Source organism: Sinohyriopsis cumingii, chromosome 2, assembly GCF_028554795.1.
Source record: "Sinohyriopsis cumingii isolate HCF-2022 chromosome 2, ASM2855479v2, whole genome shotgun sequence".
Classification (NCBI taxonomy): domain Eukaryota; kingdom Metazoa; phylum Mollusca; class Bivalvia; order Unionida; family Unionidae; genus Sinohyriopsis; species Sinohyriopsis cumingii.
The window spans coordinates 40953973-40977255 of NC_142962.1; the positions used below are offsets into that span (position 1 = coordinate 40953973).

Consider the following 23283-nt stretch of genomic DNA (forward strand, 5'->3'; position numbering starts at 1 on the left):
TGCCATTTATATCTTTCTTGTTTTGGTCTTCTTAAATTATTCTTTTGCTAGTGATAACCACTACTGGAAATCTGGATTAGTAACACATTAATATTAGTACAACATAAAATGCATGGTCACGGAATAGATCTTTATTTGAAATCATGACTCGTTTTAACCAAGACATTATTACTTATAGATATACTTTTTATGTAGATTTATGTATATATTTATTCTATTAACGGAGTAATGTTAACAATGTGCTCTTCGTGTGATTTAGAGCTGGTTTACGTGATAACTTTTCAATGCGGTCGATCTTCAGAGATTATTGTGTTTATTTTTTAACATAACTCAGATTGGAACTTATTGATAGCATCTGTGATGAGTTTGTCAGTAAATGAGCATATGTTAAGTTTAGGAGAGATATTATTTGATGTGAAGCAATTTTAACAGTTGTATACAATTTTGTAAGCGGTAAATATTTTATTTTACGGATAGACCACCGATATGCAAGATACACTAATACAGTCATACCTTTCTGAAACATGAATCAATGCTCTTGATAATGTAAATTCCTAAATTGCTACCAAATAAATTACTACATAAATGTATCCACTGAAGGATGCAGTATGCACAGACTTAAGTTAGGATTTTAAAGTGTCCAGGTTTTAACTTTAAATGCATTGCTGGTCGAATATGCGGCAATCTTATGTTGTCTATGACATATTAGAACTACTGCCTGAAGCCGGACACAACAAGAGTATATCACAATACTGGTCATGCAGCTGTGAGACTTTCAAAGATGTGTTACTTGTGTATAAAGCTCAGTTCAATGGCTTGGATATATTGTACTGCTGTTAAGATATGTAGTTAGTAGTGAATGGGGACACCCTAGGGACTAGGGGAGTTCCATGTTAAAAAGGCAATATCCACTCTGGGACTATGGAAAATTTCACATGGGAGAAAAAAATATCCACTCTGGGGACAAGGGAATTTAACATGGGAGAAAAAAATATCCATTCTAGGGACAAGGGGAACTGAACATGGGAGAAAAAAATATATATTCTAGGGACAAGGGGAAATTAACATGGGATTGTTTTTTGTTTTTTTTAAAAAAAAAAGAGGGTTGGCAACTGAAAGTCAATCTCTTTTCGAGACCTATGAGTGGCCCTGAAAAGGGCCCTTGGGGTTTCTTCTTCTAATTTCTTCTACTTCTCCACCAACTTCTTATTTTCTGTTCTACACTCTTTCTCTTCTTTTCTTTCTTTTCTTCCTTTTTTTCCTCTTCTTTCTTCTTCTCCTCCTCTTCTTTCTTCCTCTTCTCATTTTGTTCTTCTTTTTCAATTTTTTCATTCCATGCTTTTATCCTTATCCTTTCCTCTTCGTCCTCCTTCTCCTCTTTTATTTCTTTCATCACAGCAGTTATCATTTCCTTTACTTTTCTTAAGTTGTTAATTTCCATCTTCACTCTATGTGGGCTATAAGAATAGTGATCCTCGTTTAACCTCACTAACATTTGCTCCATCATACCCAAATTGTCCAGGACGTCTTGCAATGTTTTCATTTTATCAAGCTGGTTCGAAGCCATCTTCTTTTTTTATTCTTTGTAGAATGGTTTGAACGACGAATACTGTGGGTTCTTATACTGAAAGCGCGGACGTGATGGAAAACATCCCCATAAGACATAAAATTGATATTACCTAGATCATGACCAAACAACGCGCGGACGTGAAGGAAAACATCCCCTACTTTCTCATTTCATATCATATACTATCCACATAAGTGAAGCAACAATTAACAAACCCCAAATCTACTATTTACACACGCAAATCATTAAAACAAAATCCATAATTTACTATCCACACAATCTTACGTTAGCGGTTACAAAACCCAAACTATACTCTTCACATACGCTAAGAAACAATAAACAAACCCATAATCTACTATTCACACAAACGTACGTGAGCGCTTACAAACACAAACACACAAACACAAACACAAACACACACCCTCACACTAAGAAAAAAGAGTCAGTGTTTATATTCACACTACTCTACATACACACATTGGCAAATAGATTACTATATCTTTTCTAGAGTATTGGGTAGCCCTGAAAAGGGCTGTTTGTTTTTGAACTCCATGACACCTGGTTAATGATGGCACCTTCCAGGCCTGGCACCGCACACACATCTTCTTCCCCAGTCTCTTTTCACTCCTTTTGGGGTAAGAGCAGGGGCGGGATAAGTGGCTTCAGAATCCCAATTTTCTGTCTCTGGGATTCTGAAATTTCCTCTCTCCTCTTCTTTGTTTCTTCTCTCCTCCTCTTCTTTGTTTCTTCTCTCCTCCTCTTTCATCCTTCCCTCTTCTACTAGAGCCTCTGCAGCCAGCTCATTCACTATACGCTGGCATATTCCAGGTGTACATGAAGTTCAAGCAGTTTTGCTAGTCTGGGGTTCATTCTCTTGATCAATCAACAAGGGTAGCTAGACTGCCGAACGAGTTTCAATTTATACTGAAAACGCGGACGTGATGGAAAACATCCCCCAAAACAAAATTGATCTTACCTAGATCATGACCAAACAACGCGAGGACCTAAAAGAAACACTCACTCACTTTTTTATACTACCCATTACAATTCTAAAAAATTTTCATTAATCACTTCAATATACTATCCACATACGCAAAGCAATCAAACCCCAAATCTACTCTCCCCACAGGTCAAACAGCAAAAAAAAACAAAAACAAAACAACATGATCTTAATCTACTATCCACACAAACGTACGTGAGCACTTACAAACACACAATCCTATACACAAACACATACACTCACACTATAAAAAAGAGTCAGTGTTTATATTCACACTACTCTACCTACACACATTGGCAAATCGATTGTTATTTCTTTTCTAGAGTTTAGGGTAGCCCTGAAAAGGGCTGTTTTTTTGTTTGCTATGCAATCTTTTAGTTTCTAAGAATGCGACGTCCTCTGAGGATAGACCTTCTGACGATAGGTCTGCTTCTTCGGAAAGAGAGGTAGAACTCTTTGGTGTCGATACGACAATCGACAAAGCCTCTGTCAGGTTCAGGTTGCTGCTGCTGCTGCTGCTGCTGTTGTTGTTGTTGCTGTTGCTGCTGTCTCTGAAGTCTGTACTTCTCTGTCCATTCTTCTTTCTCCCTGTTCATTTCTTCTCTGAAGAGCTCTTCTATCAGGTCTTCAGTGACTTTTAGCATTCTCACATTCTCTATCTCTTCTGGCTTCGGTATCAGACTGTGTCTGACCCTATGCAAATTCACGTAGGCTTCGTTTAGCTTAGCTAGTTTGGAGCACATCTTCGTAGGAGGATGAGTCGACAATGGATGGTTAGACTGGAAACTACCCCGGTTCTTAAAGTCAAAGGGCGGACGTGAAGGAAAACATCCCTCTACGGTTTTCGAGCCGCAACGTTCAATGAGTGTCATGAGAGGGATAGTAAGAAGTCAAAGAGCATGAATCAACATTCTTATAGCCAAACAAAAGACAAAGGCAGTTTTTTCAAAACACAACATTTTTTTTATTCAAAATCACTTAACACTAACCAACAACTCTAACACTTTTAACAATAATCCAACAATATAACATCAAACATTTTTTTTAAATTCACACTCTACTTTAAACAGGGCTGACAACGTTGTGAATGAAATTGTGATTTCCACTGTTGGAAGTCATTAGACCATTGATGGACACTACGTTTCCTAGCTTCAGACAAAAGATAAGCATAATGGTCACAAAACCATCGATCTACTTTCACATCGTTTCTAGAAGAACCAGGATCAAAATGAGCCACTATATGTTCTAAGGAATAGCCCAGGCTGCGATGATGCAGAAAATATACACAATATTGTCCACACACCAAGAAATCTGTGCCTTGTAATTTCACATTATTGAATCGGGTGGTCTGAGCATTTCTTCTCATAAAGCCAATGATATCGTCTTCCAAAGGGGGCAATACGTACGAATCGAAATATTCCACACATCCTTCTTGAGGAAAGTAGACGGCTACCCAGTGGGTTCCTGGGAGATGACTGTCGTCCGTGTTGATCGCATAAGCTTGATGGTCTTGAGGTTTGCGATGAGGGAGTTCATCTTTAGCACAGACGACAGGATTCCAAGAAGCCGTGTACGAACTGTGGTTCAAAAGGTAAAAAAGTTCCCAGGCATCCATTGATTTGTGTGTTTTCTTCTTCACAGGTAATAATAAGTCATCAATTCAATTCTGACTTTTTGCTTGAAAATGTTTGACAAATAACCGTTTCTTCGCTTCGTCTCCTCACTCTGATTCAGGAGAGCTTCGATACGATGGATCTCTTGAGTGATTAATGGTGGACAAGAATGTTCACGCAAGTCTTTATACCACTGATGCAACACGACTTCGTCCGAGATGAGACTCCAAGCTTCGTCCAGATATTCATCCAATTTTTCTTCTTGACTCAGCATCAGGCATTTGTCGTGTTGAATTTGACTTGGATGATCGTTTTGACATCCATAGCAATCTTTCTTGATCAATTCCGTCATTTTTTCGACCAAGTGTTTGGCAAAACAGGAGACTAAATGGGCTTCTTGTTCTGGCCATCTTGACTTCATCATAACTTCACCGTCTTTGTCTTGGGATTTTCTTTCCACGGTCTCCTTACATTCCATCTCCAAAGTTTCTCCACTAGGTAAAGAGGGATAACAGTCTTCCATGGCTTCTAATAGTCTAGAATGACTTCTCTCAAACTGTTGATTTCTATCGTATTATCAAATTAAGCATACAGGATGACGTTCACCGTTTCATCAGGGACTCGGTTTGCAAACTGAATTTCCACACGAATCTGGCCGGATTTTATAGGGTGGAAATGTCCATCGTCGCTGCCTTGGTCTGGAGTGAAATCAAAAGCCCACAAAGCATAGCCTCCTGCATAATCCTCGTACGTAATGCCGTGACTGGTGTTGGTTCCTAACTGACCGGTGGCTTCGTACAGGGACAAGTACGATCTCAAGTAATTCTTCTTGTCAAAGTCGGGTTCGAAAGGTGGGGTACACAAGGTCTTGCCATCGCGACTGACTTCGATCTTGGGCACACCAAAGGGTTGAAAGAAGAAAGGATTTTTAACCAAAGTTCCGTTGAAGGCTTCATTGTTCACGATATCAAGGATCAAACGTTTGGGTAGCTGTCCTTGGAACAGATGATCTTCGATCATGGATCGTTGCCCCTTGGGAATGGTGAAGGTTTTCACTTCCACGCGTCGTATCGGATACTTGGCGGTCGTTCTGCTCAAAGTGTTACTGATGTCGTTTCCCACTTTAGGTAACACTTCCACGCGTCGTACGTAGAGCCTGGCTTCTTGGATTTTGCTTTTGTAATCATCAGCACTATCAGCCATTAAATGGAAAGCGCTACTGCTACGATTCAGTCTCAGGCGGACATGCACTCCGTTCAGCAAATACTTTTCTTGCAACCACATGTCCAAATGCAAACGATCAATCAGTTCTAAACTCTGTCCGTCTTTGATTTTGTTTCTTCGTTCTAGAAATCCCTCATTTGTTGATTTAGTTTTAGCCTTTGTATCAGTTTCGAATGTTTGAAACTCGCCTGCTTCGTCAGCTTCCCATACCACACCGGCATTGAGATGAGTGTTCTTGGCGTCAATTCCGTACGTCAAGAGATTTTCCAGGTACGCTCGATAAGGGTAAGTATCCATGCTGCTACTGACAAGTTTGTTATTCAAGTACAAGTCCACTCCGCTAAACAAGGAATGCATGAAATTGTTGACGGTAGCTACTGCTTCAGTGTCTATAGGGCCTCCTGTCTTATCTAGAACTTTGACTTTCAAGTACAAGTAACTGCTATTCAGATCGATGTAATCTTCGGGCTGTCCTTTGATTTCAAACTCAATGGGAGCGGAATCGATCAATGAGGAGACGGGATGAAATTCCACCCATTGGGATTCTTGCATGGTCATCATGGTGGGGGGGGGGGGGGCATAGCAAACAGATCCAGTTCTGACTTGGAACAAGCGCAAGACTCTCGGTGCATCATTTTTGTCTTTTTTTTTTCAATAATCGAAAACATCTAAGTCTCGAACGGTTATTCTTTTCTTGGCCTTTCTAGCTTTAGACGTGTGAAGTCTGGTGAAAGGGTGTTTTCTTCGTCGTCTCTGTCTGCCTTGTCCTTGCTGAATGCCTGACTCGGTAGCGTGCAGGGCATTTATAGGTGTTTCTCGTCGGCCCAAAAGGTCTTTGCCCGTTTGCAGCAAGACATTTTTGCCTGCCCTCATGAAAGCTTCTTTGGGGTTTTGTTTGTCGATGATGACATTTTGGAGAAATTCTTTGCCTTGCGTCAGTGCCGCATCTTTCAAGGCATGCAATCCGCGTGTCACCATCGGTTTCAACACCGGAGCCACCGAACGAAAAGCCGATTTCAGCATATCTCCTAAACCGTGTCCTCGCTGTCGAGCAACCCCTCTGTACACTGGATACATGACTTACGAGTCGTGAGAGAACCGTTTTCGAAAATGGAGTTTCACCGTGACTTTTCCTTTGGTGAATGGAATATTTTGTCCCAGATCTCCTTTTATAGGAATGTTGACCGTGTCCAAATACGACTTGCTGACGAGCAAATAGTGAGGATGGACAAATTCGCGGTGAACGTGGTAAGTGTTTCCACCTTCCTCGTCAGTGACCGTGGCAGAATCCACTTTGAAAGGAATGACACGCAGTTACGGCACAGAGGTGTGTCCCACCACGTTGTACTCTACCACATCGGAGTACACAAACATCAAATTCAGTCCTTGGTTCAGTTCTACCGGGGTACGAAAATACTTGGCAAAAGTATCGTTGTCAGAAATGACTAGTAATTCGCCTTTTTCTTTTTCTACTTTCTTCCTCATCTCCATGTCCCCGCCCAACATGACAAACAATTCAGGACAAAATAAGAAAGACACGATTTTACGCCCCTCAGGAAATTTCATCAGGAAGCGACGAACTGTTTTGTGGTATTCCAGGGTGACACTTTTTTGGACACTCTCCAAAGCTTTCAGAAACACGACATTAAACCTGGAGGCTATGGTGCTGACCAAATGTTGACCACTAAAATAATAGCCTGCGGGAAGAACAAGTGATAGTCGGTCCACTTTGGATTTTTTGTGTTAGGGTTTTTCTTGTCATATTTGCCATGGGTATCGAAGTACAGTTGAATTTGCTCGTCATGACCTTCCACCGTAAAAGAATTTTGATTGGGAAGGACATTGAGGACTTGGGTCGGGTGAATGATTTCTACTAAAGCCACTTCCCAATGGGCTTCGTGATCTAATGGGATGGCCTGAGGTAATTTGGCCGTGTAACAGCACAACGTGTTCTTGGGAAACACCTCCATGGAACTGTCACTGGGTAAGGTTAAATAAAATTGGTTTTGGTGACTCATATTTCCAGAGTTCAGTGGCTGTCCGAGGGGTTACTGGACGTCAGAGGCGTGTCTCCGCCTAAAATGGGGTCGTTCTTGTTGTTGTTGTTGGAGTGGTGACTGGCACTGGCACTGGACACAAGGTTCCCGTTGTTCCCGTTGGAAGAGAATTTCAGGGAGGGATTGGGAAGCAGGTAACCGATGCAACTGCTCAATAAAATGGTCCACAATTGTTTGTCTCCTTATTGCAAACTCAAATTGACAATGGCTGCCCCGATGACACAATACACCACGAAGATTTGGCAGAAAAAGACGATTTGCGTTTTAGGAACACGTTCTCCGCACTACACCCACAAGGGTTGTTTTTGCAAATCTTGTAGAGAAGAACTGGGTGAAGGATTGGTAGCCGTAGTAGCTGTGTCTGTGTGAAAGGGCATGATGGTCACTTCTTTTTATAGTCGATGACTTGCGAAGCGTTGATCCAAGAATCAAAACTGGGTGGATATCCTTTCCAACGTACTTTGACTTCTTTGACACGTCGTTTGCCCACTTTACGGGTTCTGCGTTCTAGAATGCTTTCGATGTCGTACACGTCGTCTTCTTTTTTGGTGACACGTTGTAACTCGGGCAAATAAAACGTTCCTTTGAGCACTTCTCCGTTCATGTCTTCCAATTTATAGACGGCAGGATGACGACCATGCACTCGTCCAGTGACACGAAACAATTCGATCGTCCAGTTAGGTAAGTAACCTTTGTCGAAAGTGCGTTTGGTTTTGCCAGTGCGCACCCAATCTCCTACGGCCAACATTCCACTTTTGTTGGGGACAGCCCTCGTCGGGGACGTACCAAACAGGCGCTCAAACACCAGCACTTCGTTCTCGGGAGTCACTTCTTGCGGGGCACGTCCGATGCTTCGATGGTAAGATTGGTTGTACGCTTGCACCAGGTGCGGTAAGATGTCGATGTACTTCAGAGTGTGGTGATGCGTAAAATATTTCCATATGCGTTCTTTCAAAGTGCGTTGAAAGCGTTCCACGATGCTGGCTTTGGTTTCGGGATTCTCGGTGGTAAAGAAATGAATGTCACATTTCTTTAATTCTTTTTGGAAAGCTTGGTTCAGAAATTCGGTGCCTTTGTCCGTTTGCCATCGAAGAGGGTGACGACCGCTTTGTTTCAACACTCCTTGCAGGGCTCGCACTAACTCGTTGCTGGATTTGGAAGTCAAGGGCACGACCCAGGCAAATTTGGAAAAGACGTCGATGACACAAAACAAATATTTGTAGCCACGATTGTAGCTGGCCAAATGAGAGACATCGGCTAAATCGGCTTGCCATTGATGATCGATGCCTTCCACCCGGGTGCGACTTCTGGAAAACTTGCGTCGAATGGGTTTGTGTAAAGTGTAGGTAGCTTGTTCTTGTAACCATCGTTGCACTTGAGGTAAACGGAGACTTTTCAGTCGCGTTTTGGCAGCACGATACAATTTTTGAACTCCTGCGTAACCTGCAGGATGGGAGGGATTGTAGTAAATGCTGGCGAAGACTTTTTCCATTTTTTGTGTTAATAAGTCACCCAATCTTCGGTGATGATACTTTGGGTGGGTCGAAAGGGTGGTTTAGAAACGGATTTACGTGTCCGATTGGCTACGGGAGTAGAAGTCGAAGGTAGTGGTGGTGGAGGTGGCAATGGAATGGCTTTGGTCTTCTATTCTTATTTTCACTTCTGGTTTCCCTTCTTTCTTTTTCACTTCTGTCGAAGAAGGAGTGGACATCATCTTTTTAACCCAAGCTTTCATTTCTTCTCGTTGGGGTGTGAGGGACGGGGTCAACAAGGATGCTGCAATCTTACTCGAAATGGGAGCTGCTGACGGTATTTGAAACACTTCTCGCATCTCTTCTTCCTCAGGTCATCGTGGGGTAGCATCTCTGGTGACCCCTGGGGATGGTAGTAGTGGTGGTGGTGGTGGTGGTGGTAGTGATGATGGTGCTGGACTTTTCATCAAGGTCTTAAAATCTTTCAGAGTGGGTAGAGCTGTTTCGTCTAAAGCTTTCTGGTGAAAGAGTTGCAGTCGTTGCAAGAGTTGACCGTACTTTTGCGATTTTTCTGTTTCGGACAAATCTTGGCGATCCATCAAGGATTGCAATTCGTGTTGTAACTGGGACATCTCGCTCAAATTGGGATTGGGAGGTAAATGCAAGGTGCGTTGTTCTTGCCAACGATGGTATTCCATCCATCGTTTGTAAGGTACTAAAGCTAGTTTTCGTCCTTCCATGGGGTTGTCAGGGGTCGATTCTGAGATCTTGGGACTTCCGAGGGCCTTTTTATCTTGCTCCCACCAGTCCTCCCAGCATGGTTCCCAAGACTCCTTTCAGTAAGGGGCCTAACAAGAGGGGTAAAATACCTCCATGTTGGACCAACATCTTCTTCTTTTGACGAATGGGAATTTTCTTTTGAACCATTTGGCGAAGAACGTGACGATGTTTGCCTAAGCATTGTTTCTGGTGTTTGGACAAAGGGATCGTGCCTTTCAAGACGTTCAAACAACATTCGCACACGGTATCGATGACCTCTTTGGAGGCCGATTGAATGAGTTTTTTTCGTAGAGGTGGAGAAGCTTTGGACAGGACAGATAACATGTCCCCATGTTTGACTAAACTTGGAGGCAGTCCTTTTCTTTTCTTTCCTTGGGGTTGTTTAGAAGAGGGATGTTTTCTGGAGTGTGACATCTTTGAGTCTTCAGGAGCACCAAAAACACTGATACCCCGACTTGGTCACAGGCCTTTTTTTATACTGGAACGCGTCGCCACTGATTGTCTTTACGTCGTATCAGTTTGAGGACAGGCATGACACGTCGTGCAGGGGTACGCAACGGACTAAGTCGAGCCAGTTCTTGCTTGGACAAATCCAGTAAACTTTGTAACATGCCCGATCTTTCTTGGACTTTGATTCTGGGAGAAGGTACTTTGTGAGCAGCAGCCACTGCCACTAAATTGGAGGGTCCTGCCACTGGGGAAGTTCTTCTTGGGGTCATCAACGGAGAAGTTCTTGGTGTGATCAACGTCTCCAAGTACTCTTCAGTTCTTGGTGTCATCAACGGAGAAGTGGATGAACGTGAGGCTGCCGGAGACGCAGTCACCGTCGTGGCAGGTCGTGGTTTGCGAGTGTAAGGTTGCGTCCTGTCCGAAGAAGTGCCTCTCTTGCGACTAGTTTTCTTCTGTGGACTTTTCTTTTTCTGGGGACTTCTTGTCTGTTTCTTTTTCTGGGGGCTTCTTTTCTCTTTCCGGGGTGGTGTCTGGTAAGAGGAGGGTCCCGCCACTGGAGAAGTTCTCCTTGGGGACCTGATCTTTTTCTCCTTCTTCGAGCTTCGTTTGACTTTTTTCTTGGGGAGAAGTTTGGGGGCATTAGGATCCCATCTTAAGAGAGAGCGAATGATGACCCCTCCTAGAATACCGCTCCCTCCAGGTTTCAAAATGATTTGAGTTTTGGTTTGAGTGTCGATGCGGGGATCGGCCAGTTGGGTCAAAGCGACTTTGTTTCGATCAAAAAAGCGTTTGGTTTGATGAGGAATCTGAATGATCCCTTGGAGTAATTGACGTGCCGTCACCGTGAACCATCGTAAGACTTCTTTGAGACTAGCTTCTAAGACACGAGCTCGTATTTGTGGATTTTTTTCTCGACTGATGCCATACAAGGCACGAATCAATTTGACGGGAAGATGCGACTGAAGGGACGTCATGTTGACGTTGTGTGAGACAGACGAAAAGGGTCTGAGGTTTTAATAGATTTTTTTGTGGAGTGAAATTAAGTCGAAGACGGAGACGTGTACAGGACAGGCCCTCCGTCTTGGCACCAGTGGTGAAACAAGTGGGTACGAAACCGCAAATCATCGGGGGTCGTAGGTTTCAAATCGACGAGTAAATAGGCGTGTGGAGTTTGAGTGGCATCGTCGTACGCATGAGTCAGCCAAGGCGTTCCTAACTGTTTGGCTCAGACTTGCACTTGCGATTTATCTCGAGGGCTTTTAAACAAGACCACGTAATGCGCGTTGAGACTAATGGTGCGATGGGCTTTACTTTGTTGAAACAAATTTTGGCTGATGTAAACGACACTGGCATTACGGTGATGCCCTTTGCGCGTGAACCAGTTTAATTTCTTCTTCGTCTTCTCCTAACATGTCGTCAAAAATGACCAAATGGGTTTGACGGGAGTCAGAGACGATGCCGTCGTCTTCTTTAGGAATGCCTTCCACAAACACGATGGAATCGCCTTGACTTTCTCGCAAGAGGCTGTACGCCGATTGCCACTCTTTGTAACACCACACGATCCGCGGAGGTGGCCGATCGATCAAATGATGTTTATGTTCGATCAAACGTTTGACGAATTCGGTTTTGCCTGAACCACTAGGTCCAGCAATGAGCATGTTAAAGGGATGGCGAAGATACAAAGCCTCCCAACTGGCACGATCTAAGTGTTCGTCGATGACTTTGACAGTAGAGGAAGAGGGAGCAGAGACAGCAGAAGTAGCCATAGTTTCTGGAATGTCACTTGTGACACGAAAACAAACAAGACGAGAGTTTATATACTTTTTTTCAGGACACGTTTATTGAATGTTTTAAACATGAATACGAAAGACAAAAATACATAAAAGCCAAAGGCTTAAGTACAAGGATAAAAGGCACATGATAACCATTAACGTGGAATAAAAACAAGTGTCTGTACAACATGTTTTGGGTAAAGTTCTGACCAGTTCTATAGGAGGTTAGGTCACACAAGTGTCCTCCCGAAAGGGTCTTTCAGGCCTGTCCACGACAGTCCTGTCCTGGGTGACGGGTTCTTCTGGCACCGTCACTAACACAGGTTGAAAAGTAACTTTTTTCCTTGAACAACTCTCGTGCATACTGGGCCACTTCTTGGGTCCAAGCCTCAAAATCCCATTCTTTCCAGGCACGGACATCTGTCCAATGGGGGTGTAAGTCACAAGCTACACACACATCGTCATACACGTCTTGGGTAGCTAAAAGTTGACGAATCTTTTTTTCCCGTAGAGGTCGAGAAGTATCCAGATGAAACCGCAAGGCTTTGAGCAAAAGGAGTCTTTCGTGACCATTTAAGGCCATGGGGGTGTGGTAAGTACTGATCGTAAAGAGTCCACAAGGAATCGGCTGGTAAACGAAATCCTAGAAAACAAGTCATTAAGACACACACCACTTGTCGACCCAAACTGAATGGATACAGTTCCAGTGGATTACATGCGATAAAAGTCGTGGCATGGCAACCTGTTTTTATAGTCTCTTTGTTTCGGAAACAATACACGTACTTTCTAGCCAGAGATCTTCGTTCTCCAGTGGGGAATTTAAATGTTGCATACTGTAACCGAAACGTCAGACTTCGTTTAGAAGTTTCCTCTTCCGCTAAGTAGATTCCACGTAAAATATGTCGGTAGTCCTTTACCTTGTCTTCCTCAATGTGTTGTACTAGGTGAATCTCGAAGTAACCAAAATGATCAACGCGTGGATCATCGGGGGCCTGGAAGTATTGAACAAGGTCTGACCACTGACACAATTTCTGACGAATCAGTTCTCTTATACCATTCAGGTACCAGTGGTTAAAGATCTGGTGACGTAACGGATGCAACTTTTCTTTACGTTTGACTTGCATTTTGACCAGCTCTCGGTAAATGCGTTCTCTCAACTCCACAGGCAAAGCACGAATGTTCTCTTGTAAAGTATCCATGAATAGGTCATGCTAAATGCTCTTTTGTCTGACACAAGACATGTACTGTTTGCACAGACATGGTTTTAATTCATTGTCGAATCTAAATCGTTTAAACACTAATCTACACGTTACAATTCGTTCAGAAGTTTCCTCTTTGACGAATCGACATTGCGTAAAAGATGTTGGTAATTCGTTAACTCTTCCTCTGGAATTGGATCCAGTACGTTTACAATGTAGTAGATAGAATGATCCACACCAAACCATTCCTTTTTAAAACCAGGGGGTCATTGATCAATGTCTGTCCAATGGAACACTTTCAACTGAATCAGTCCTTGTATAGCATTCAGGTACCAGTGGTTCAAACACCGGTGACGTAACGGATGCAACTGTTCTTTACGTTTCACTTGTATTTTCACCAGCTCTCGGTAAATCCTTTCTCTCAACTCCACAGGCAAAGCACGAATGTTCTCTTGTAAAGCATCCATGAATAGGTCAGTCCGTACAATTCACAATCTTCTCCTAGAGCAAAAGTAATCCACATAGTGAGTAATTTCTGACCACTGCCATTCAGAGTAACGTCCAAGATTGTCACTGAACTCTTTTGATGTAAACGGTCTAAAGCGATATAATAGGATGAATGCACCCTTGACCCAGAGAAATCTAACACACTGGTTGACTTTTTCACTTTCCTCTTGTGAATTTCTCGGCACAAAAGTTATACAGTCACCCATTGAGATTTCACTCTGGCAAGTCCCTGCCAAACTTCTTGTAAATCTTCTCTTGCAGTTCTTTAGGTAATGATTCAATATCGTTTTTGAAATGAAGTTTAAATACTGGTCTCGGTGATGTCCAACATTTTACTCCTAGCCAAACTGGTTTCTTCTTCGTCAACGACATGGTAAGTTACTTTAATGTCTCGGTCCCACTAAGGGTAAGTAATGACAATTCGGTGACCATCGAGCATGTTCTACATTGGCCGAATCTTGCGGTTCCCAGTGGTGAAGTGACACACCGCAACTGAAGCACTTGACTTTATCTCCTTCGCCCAAGTAGAAATATCCGGCTCTGGCTAATTCTTCGGGGGTCGGGCCTCCCAGATACTTAGGCCATTTTCCTTTGAACGATTGAAGACGATTTTCAAAGTCACAGTATTCCGACAAACGCACAGGAAACGTATATTCGTCTTTCACAGGTTCGTTTCGATGAGGGTTGAGTGACATGGGCAGGAGTTTGCTCAGAGCTGGATGACATCCGTAGGGGGGTAGACGTGAAGGTGAACATTCCCCTTTAAAACGAAACCCAGTAAAATGTCCAAGAGGACGAGCGGCATCACTTTCGCATCCTTCAGGTTTGACACGCACGGCATCACTTTCCATGATAGGGGTAGTGAGAACAAAGTTCCCACGATGCTTTACGGCATCGCTAAGGTCACAACGTACAGCATCGTACCCATCGCAAGGCTCACAATCGCATTCCACTTCCGAAGCCCCACACTTGAATTGTGCCTGTCTAAACTTGTTTTGTGTTTCTCTGAAAGTATTCATCTTGTTCGCTCGGTCTTGGTAGTCCCAATGAACTATCGATCTTGACCATAACCCCATTTTATACTAGTCGCAATGCAGTCTCAAGCTTGTACATCGTTCCTTTTTTATGTTTTTTATGTCTTGTTTTGGAAGGTACCGTCTCTAAGGTACCGTCAGCATTGTACCGTAATGTCATGGGTGGAAAGGCCATAGAAAGGTAAGGGCAGTGCGGAGGCCATCAAGTATGTTCCAGAATAGCTGAATCTTTATAGATACATAGATCCATTCGTAACTTCAGGCCACATGCGAAACACTGTACTTCATATCCCAATCCTGACTCAGGTCCCAAGTAGACAAATCCTGTTCTAGCTAAAATATGCGAAGAATGTAATCCTTTCCTATCCGTAGACCATGCTTGAAATGTGTCCAATCGACGGGCACAATTACAATAGTCAGGCAAGAAAACCGGAAAAGGGTAGGGTTTGAACTTGGAGTTCTCATCGGGTTTCTCACTCGATTCTTGCTGTGGAAGTCATCCTTCTGGGGGGTGGCTATCCGCTTACAACCAAAGTTTTATACCAACATGTCCATATCGCAAAGTGAAATGATTGGAAAGTCGCACTCGCTTCTGGTACAGGATTTGATAGACTTTTTCCAAGGGTCGACTGACGATGTGGTGAGTGGGCAAACGTACAATCTTGTTCGGTTGATAGGTGGTCACTTTAAAGTGTTCATCCTCACCGGATTGCAAGGCTTCTTTCAATACCCCAAAGTTGACCACACGACTGTTACGATAATTCAGAGTCAATCCTTTCACTTTGCACGTCGTGTGCACTTCTCCTTGTGGGTCCCGGTATTCGTAGCCGTAATATTTTGGAGCTCCACTGACGAAACTTAGAATCTTGTCGTCTGGATGCTCCTCTGTCCAGGCTCCTAAACAGTCTCCTTCGATATCAGGGTGCTGTTGACTCGGGTGATGGATGTAAATGCAACTGTCCGTGTCAAAGTACAGGACGCGTTCCCCTAACAGTTCTAAAGCTTCGTACAATTTTAAGCGAGCATGAGCTGTCACGTAAGCCGCAATGATGACATTTCCAAAGGGTTCGTCTTGTACAAAATCCACATCTTCTTCGTAATTGACCAAGATCAAATTCTCTCGAACGACGTCCACGTGTTTCATGTATTTGGTTTTGTCGTGAATCATCTGGAAGTAGCGGGAAGGTTCTGTTAAATATTCCGTCTTGGGTAAACACGGTCGTTGTGCCATTTTACCCCACAAGCAATTTAACATCGCTTTGGCAAATGATCGCCTGCCTTCGTTTTTCTCGATGTGGTCTAAAGAAATGCCTTCTTGTTCATAGTATTTCTCTTTGAATTGTATTTGGTCTTCGGGAGTGTGACACAAGGAAGGATAGCCGCTAGCTTCTTGTTTCAGTTTCAAAAAGGCATCCACGTAGTCAGCGAAAATGCCTTTCTGACTGGGGTCACCCTTGTGGTATTGTTGTGTCTTGGGAAAGTGGCAAATTTCGTACACTTCTAACAGTTGGTATCCCATGTCCAGAGCTTTGAACAATTCTACGCTGACCCAGGTTCCCGTCAAGGCACGTTCTTCCTGGGTGTGCTGATAAGGTTGGTCTTGGTTGCACGTTTCGGCACAAGTACGGCACAATGGAAACATCAGTTTGCCTTGTTAATGGTGAGGTAAGACGGGATGGTATAGGTTCGTGGGAGGCAAAACTTTACACTTGATCAAGCCTTCGTATTGTCGAATGTTTTTCAGGTCGATGTGTTCCGTTAACAATTACGGGTGCCCTACAGGAAAGCGACAATATTTGCACACGTAGGGATACAGTGAACACACGTCCAAGTATTTGATTTCTTCTCCTTTCTCTTCGTCGGCTTGGTACAGCAAACAGGTGGCATTGGTCCTTCCTCCGTACAAGCTTTCCCTCGAGTTCAGCGGGTCTATGAACTGGTAACTTTCCACGAGGCGTTTAAACTCGGGATCGGTTTTCATACGGTGATCGTACTCGTGTTCCCACATTTCCACCACTTGGTATCCTTCCTGTTCTAACTTTAGACGTCGCTGACAAGTGTCCTGGTACAAGTCTTCCATGGTTCGTTGTAAAAACTGATTTTTAGTGCCACGGTCAGGGTAACAGACGGGACATCCGTGAAATAAGCAACCGTTAAACTCGTACACGATCTTAGGGTTTTCTAAGTCCCAGCCATCGACCGAATGCGTTCCGATGGTCTTTTCGCCCCCTCCGTTGCGGGCATGCTGAATCCACTTGTCTTCCTTGTCGCACAAGTAACGTAACCAGCGTAAGGCTTTGACCGAGTATTGACGTTTGACATAGTGGGTCGTTTGAGGACTGATGACAGCTACGGTGTTTTCAGGCATGAATCGTTGTCGATACACTAAGGAACACGCTTTGGCTATGGTGCAAGCTTCTTTCAAAGGATGGACCCCTCCGTGTTCCATGAACAGTTCTCGAAATTTTCCACAGCAACGCCGTAAAATGTCCACGTCGGAACGACACTACTTTAGCATTTCTTCCTGAAAGTCGAAAGGGTCCGAGGCGTGAGCCTGGTACCAAGCGTAGAAAGCTTCTCGTTGTTCGGTACTCATGTTGTCGGGGTCGTAATAGTGAGCCTCAGGTAAATGGGGTAGAACGGCGTGTTGATTGGCTTCCGTATTGAAAAAGTGTGGAAAGTACCCTTTAGCCATTTCTGTCATTCCAAACGTTTTAGGCATTCGGCTCAAAGGCATGGCCAAATAGCTCATCGAATCTTTAAACTGTACTTGTCCCACTTGCATGAAAATGATTTTGGCTCCGTTCAAAGTGACTTTAGGACGTTCGGTGCCATGTTCCGCATAGTATCTGAGAAGAAACTGTCCATCGTATCCGGAGAAATTGTGAGCCATCACCGTGGCATGACGACGACAATCTCCGTAACGTTCGATGTCCTCTTGGCTCCATGTCTTGTCGATGGGGTCTAAGACCCATCGAGCGAAATCGGCTAGCGTGTTCGGTCCTCGAAAGATTTTTTCACGTCCTCCAGGAATCTTGCTGCAGTGAGGGCAATGACTGAAGATAGGTTCTTGAATGCACTTCTCGCACGCTCGATGAGCCACGCAGAAATTAGGAATGTGAATGCCGGTCTCTTGCATGCATTCGAAATCGAAAAAGATGAAATTGCCTTTCTTCTTGTGTCCATCCTCTTTCTCTGGTGGGGATTGGTATTTTTGCACGTAGCATTGGTGTTCCAAGTCCACGATATGGTGACAAATGTGACATTTTTTCTTTCCTGAACATACGTGTGCCTTGGCACTGTTGGTACGTATGCCTTGTCCACACGTAGGGCACAATCTCAGCAGTTGACAAGCACATTTCTGCTGTGAACCTTGCGTCTTCAGATGTTGTTGGTAACAGGCAGGGCTGACAAACGTGCGCAGACAAGTTGAACAAGGCACTGGTCCTTCGCTCAGACAGGGTGGAGAGGCCAAACATCCTGAGCATTTCAATCCGCAATGTTTGTGTTGCTCTCGATTGTTATAACCATGGTCACATTTCTCACAGTAATATTTGTATCCCAGGATTCCAGTGATACTGGTAATGGTATCGAAATGTTCATCGTGATAATAGACATGAATATATTTTCCATCCTTAAAGTCTTGGCCTCGAAACAACAGAGGTCCGCGCACTTCTTGAGGGTGCACTTTCAAGGTGTATCGTGGAACTTGGGCATCTTGCAATTTTTGCATCTCAGGAATGCCACAGGGTGTGTCTTTGGACAGTTCGCCTTGTTGTAACAGGAGTTCTGCTTCATTTAGTTGTTTGGCTAGGTTCGATTTTCTAATGTTCTCCCAGGCTCTTTTCCATTCTACCGTGTCGTTCTTGTTGGCTTAGGTTCGTCCCACCACGATAGCCCTGGCTAAACACATCTGGTCTTGAGGGTTGTGAATTCGGACGAGGCTCGTTTTGGTGATGCGAAGGTCGTTCACCAATAACACCTTTTTGCGGCCAGTCCCTTGAGGAGGAGAGACGTGGGTCATGTCCAGTGTGGCTTTTCCATCGGTGATGTCAAACTGATCATTGGATTGTTGTACGTGTTGAATCTTGTCCATGATTTTGGAAGCGGTCAATTCTGCAGGGGTGCTAAACTCGATCCAAACAGGGGATTTCAAACCGTCGTGTTGTATGGAAAGTCTCAAGCGATCGTCTTCGTTGGGTTGACATTGTCGCTTGAGTGTGGTGAGCAAAGAATCCCACACTCCGGTGATGAACCCTTCTGCTTTCTCTAACGGTACTTCAGCCTTGAAATCTTTAAACTTCACCGTGTATTTGTAAGCCGTGGTTCTAAATTTTCTAGAGGAGCGCTTTTCCGTCTCTCGAATGGAATAGTAATTTTCAGGGTTGACTAAGGGTGGTGAACTTTGTTTAGAGGGTTCGGATTCTGGTTCACTCATGTCCTCTTCAAAATCACTGGCATGAATTTGTGCCAAGACTTCAGCCCTGGTACGAGGCGATAGATCACGTTTCTGCCTCTTACTTTCTTCTGCTTCTTCTTTCTTCTCAAATGAATTGGATCGTTTCATCGTGAGTGAAAAACGTCAAATGACTCAAGTTTAAACACCATGGACTAAGTTATAGTCATGGGAGACCAGCGTATATAAAGGCATGTGTCTTGTCCTTTCACTATTCATTTCACTCTCAAACCGAGCACAACGATGAAAGAGACTAGCCAAATCGAACGTTTCATCAGAGCTTTGCGAGGGGTCATTAGAAAATTCTCTTCAGACCAGCCGACGGACTACTCTCCTTCCTTTCAAGATAAAAGTCAAGATACTTGCTATATCTGTCAAAAGAAAGGGCATTGGTCTTCAGATTGTCCAGACCGTCAAAATGAAAAAAAAAAAAAAAACAGGGGCTAAAAAAGACAAAAGTCAAGATACCTGTTATTATTGTAAAGAAAAAGGACATTGGTCTCCAGATTGCCCAAAAAAGAACCAAGATGGGTCAGAATAAAAGAGGGATTCTTCAGAAGAAGAGAGGGATTCTTCAGAGGAAGAAAGCAGCCAGGTGAAGAAAAAGAAACAGGAGAAGAAAAGAAGAAGGGAAGAAAGTGAGGAGGAAGAAGAGGAAAAGACTGTGACGGTGAAGAAATTTAAAAAACAGAGAGAGTGAACAATGAGACAGAAGATGTGTATGAACTTTTTAAAGTGCTCTGTTGTGAATTGGATTGTAATTATGGATAAAAGAATAAATTAATTATATAAGGTAAGTGTCTTTCGGTTTTGATTTTAAAATAAGAACGTACACTCACGCACTCATACACAGAAACGTACTATAGGGGTAAAATGTTTTGTTTTTTTTTTGAGTTATTGGCAAATTGAAAGTGTGTCTCTTTTCGAGAGACGTGGGTGGCCCTGAAAAGGGCCTTTGGTTTTTGGTGTAGGGGTGAGTTTAAGCAATCAACTTTAACTGTCTTAAGCCTTTGCCACGGCCAAGGCCTACTTCTGGACTGCGTACTGTTGGTGATGATGATTTGGTTGAAATCACTAAGGGTGGTACGGTAGGCTTAGTCACAGGGTTGACATGTTTAGCTCGGGAAGGTCGTATTCTCTTCGGTCGTAATAAAGAAGTCTGATACATTTGTTTCAGACTTCTTAACTCCGCTAAAATGTCCAACAGTACCGTGACCGTTTGATTTTCACCCTCTTGTTTCTTTGCTGCTACTTCTTCTTGTTGTTTTTTTTTCTTACCTCTTCTTCTTGCTGCTGTTGCTGTAGGAGAAAAGCTTGTTCCGCTTCCTTTTGTCGTTGTATAAATTTCTCCAGTTCTTCTTTCTGTCTCTGTCTAAAATTCTCCAATTGCGGTAATGAAGGTGACGAAGGTTCCGGAACAAATTCTTGCGAGGTAAGAAAATCCACAAAATCCCAATTTACCTCTTCTGAAAGTAAGTCCGGGTTCCCTTGGGCGGTCTCCACTGCTGGTGCACCCCAATGGATCGTTTTCTGAGTTTCCGTCATGTTGAATCACTGTCTCGCATCGATTGACTGCACACAGGCGCTAGCGAATCTATATAGACCACGTGACGTCATAGACTGTTCTCTTCGGATTGGATGCGGACTGACTGAATTTTGTAACGCGTGTTTGGATTGGTCAATGAACTCAATCCATTTCAATCCTTCCTACCCCTTTAGATAAGCACAGTTCACCTGTTCTCGGCGCCTCAAGATGTGGACCACAGTCGAATCATCCGCCCTTGTTTCTTCAATGATGTTTAGGACGGACATGCTAATGTATGTCCGATCCAAGTGGACAGTTGTCCACAAGTCAGACACCAGTCTGCGGATACGAAGAGTGTACGTAGAAAGACAAGGTTGCCTCAAGAGGACACTGATTTATGGCCCTCGAGTAAGACGCAGCTTGAGGACAAGAAGATGCCGCAGATGCCCTTTATGTTAAGGGCATATTAACATAAACCCAAAGGCCCTTTTCAGGGCCACTCATAGGTCTCGAAAAGAGATTGACTTTCAATTGCCAACCCTCTTTTTTTTTTTAAAGAAACAAAAAAACAAATCCCATGTTAGTTTCCCCTTGTCCCTAGTATAGATATTTTTTTTCTCCCATGTTCAATTCCCCTTGTCCCTAGAATGGATATTTTTTCTCCCATGTTCAATTCCCCTTGTCCCTAGAATGGATATTTTTTTCTCCCATGTTAAATTTTCCATAGTCTCCAGAGTGGATATTGCCTTTTTAACATGGAACTCCCCTAGTCCCTAGGGTGTCCCCATTCACTACTGTAGTTTGTCTTAATGGAATTAATATTAAATATGTGTAACAGAAAAACTGCAACTGATGGCTCTCAATGCATCAATCCTGACAAATGGTGTATTTTCTCATTATAATGATATTGGGTTTTCTGTTTCAAGGTCATCAGAATTAAATTACATGAATAAATTGCATAATTTTCCAGTTGCGACAATCTACTTATACAATCAGACATCATGCAAAAGTATGAACAAATATACCCATGTATAAAAAAAATATAACTAAAACATTGTTACTATATCTATAACGTTTCTGAATTTCTTTTATTTGATCTTTTGTATTCGAACTACATAATATAGGAAAGAAAACGTAGCTGAAAATAAATAGTTGTTTGATGTTGTAAAGCAATGTTATTAATTTTCTTCGGATACATACTTTTTAATTCTTGTCAGCAAAGATTGTGCGCAAGCAGTCTACTCCATTACAATATTAGACCAAAGATAAAAAATATATACAATAACATGATTACAAAAACAAACATCACTAAATTACAATACAAAAGCATGCTGACAATGATTAAGGAAGCAGACTTGCAGTCGAACTAGGTCAGTTTTGAGAGCACTCTTGAATGAGATCACAGTGTCCTTGTATCTACGATCTATGGGTAATTTGATCGACGTAGCTACTAAAGGTTTGTATACTGGAGTTGAAAATCCATAATTAGGTAGATAATTATCAGTGAAAAGATCTTTAATTATTGCTTCCGTAACTTATTCATCGAATCAATCTTTATCGCATAAAGGGTTTTAAAATGTTTTATTAAAATCATCTCTACTACCTTCTGCAAAGTTCATATTATTTTAATGGATTAAAACAACTCGGAAAATAAATGGATTTCGAAAAAGAGAAAGGCAGCAGTAGCATTCTTCCCCATAAAATTAAATCATTCAACAAAATTAAATTACAAAAAAAATAGTGTATCAAATGGATTCTAGAAAGAAATAACTGGGGGAAAAAACATGAATTTACGAAGAAGAAAAAGATGGAAGATTAGTAAGAGGAAATCACCACGTGTTTACACTCATTTACAAACACAGACTCATAAATCTCCTCTCTCCATACACAATTTTTTTCTTTCTTTCGGAAACGTTGTTGTTGGTAACCCGCAACCGTTGTTATTGTCTGCGTCGTGTCATTATTTATGCTGCATAGAAATTCGAACGTGTCCGGTTCCCGTGCATGCAGCTGAGCTGTTATCAGGCTGATGCAATTTGTGGCTGTATTTTGTTTTTTAAAACTTGTTCTTCGTATAAAAGTATATACCAAACTGTAAGTTTCATGATAGCTCACAATACTTAACTATTGCAGACTGTTATCATAGTAATACTCATGTCGAACACGACGAGTGAAGTGAAGCCTGTCGCCGGTGAGTTGGAACAGAAGGCGAGCGAAATGTCTGTTGGTGAAGGGGACCAAGAAGATATTGTCGATCCATGGACTGTAACCAGCGCATCAGCTAAGGGAGTAGACTACGATAAACTCATCAGTAAGTATTCGAGTAATGTCATTTAAAAATCTACCGTTCATTTAATTGATAACTGGATAAATGATTCTTTACAGTCTACTGTTTAGTATATTTCTACGATGTAAGACATCGCATATGTTGGTTTTGTTTTAGTGCTAAGTCTTACTATCCAAATAACGGCCTTGTATAGCGTGTTCCGATGTCGTTGACATCGGAACGATTAGAGTTTCAGGAATATCTCACACATTTGGCAGCATATATCAACACTCTTCCACTAATTTATGTATAATTGATATATTTACTTGCTGTCTTTATCCTGGCGGAATGAAAATATGAA

The 23283-nt window shown here is 42.7% G+C and overlaps 1 protein-coding gene across 1 annotated transcript in view; it reads left to right on the forward strand.

The window, feature by feature from the left end:
• The first annotated feature begins 22624 nt into the window (after nucleotides 1–22624).
• The window catches only part of LOC149804705 (tryptophan--tRNA ligase, cytoplasmic-like), a 40216-nt gene continuing 39557 nt past the window's right edge, over nucleotides 22625–23283 (forward strand). Inside the window, exon 1 of the mRNA XM_089943242.1 lies at nucleotides 22625–22967. Coding sequence (XP_089799368.1) covers nucleotides 22811–22967 — 157 coding nt within the window. The 5' untranslated portion in view covers nucleotides 22625–22810. The remainder of the gene's footprint in view (nucleotides 22968–23283) is intronic.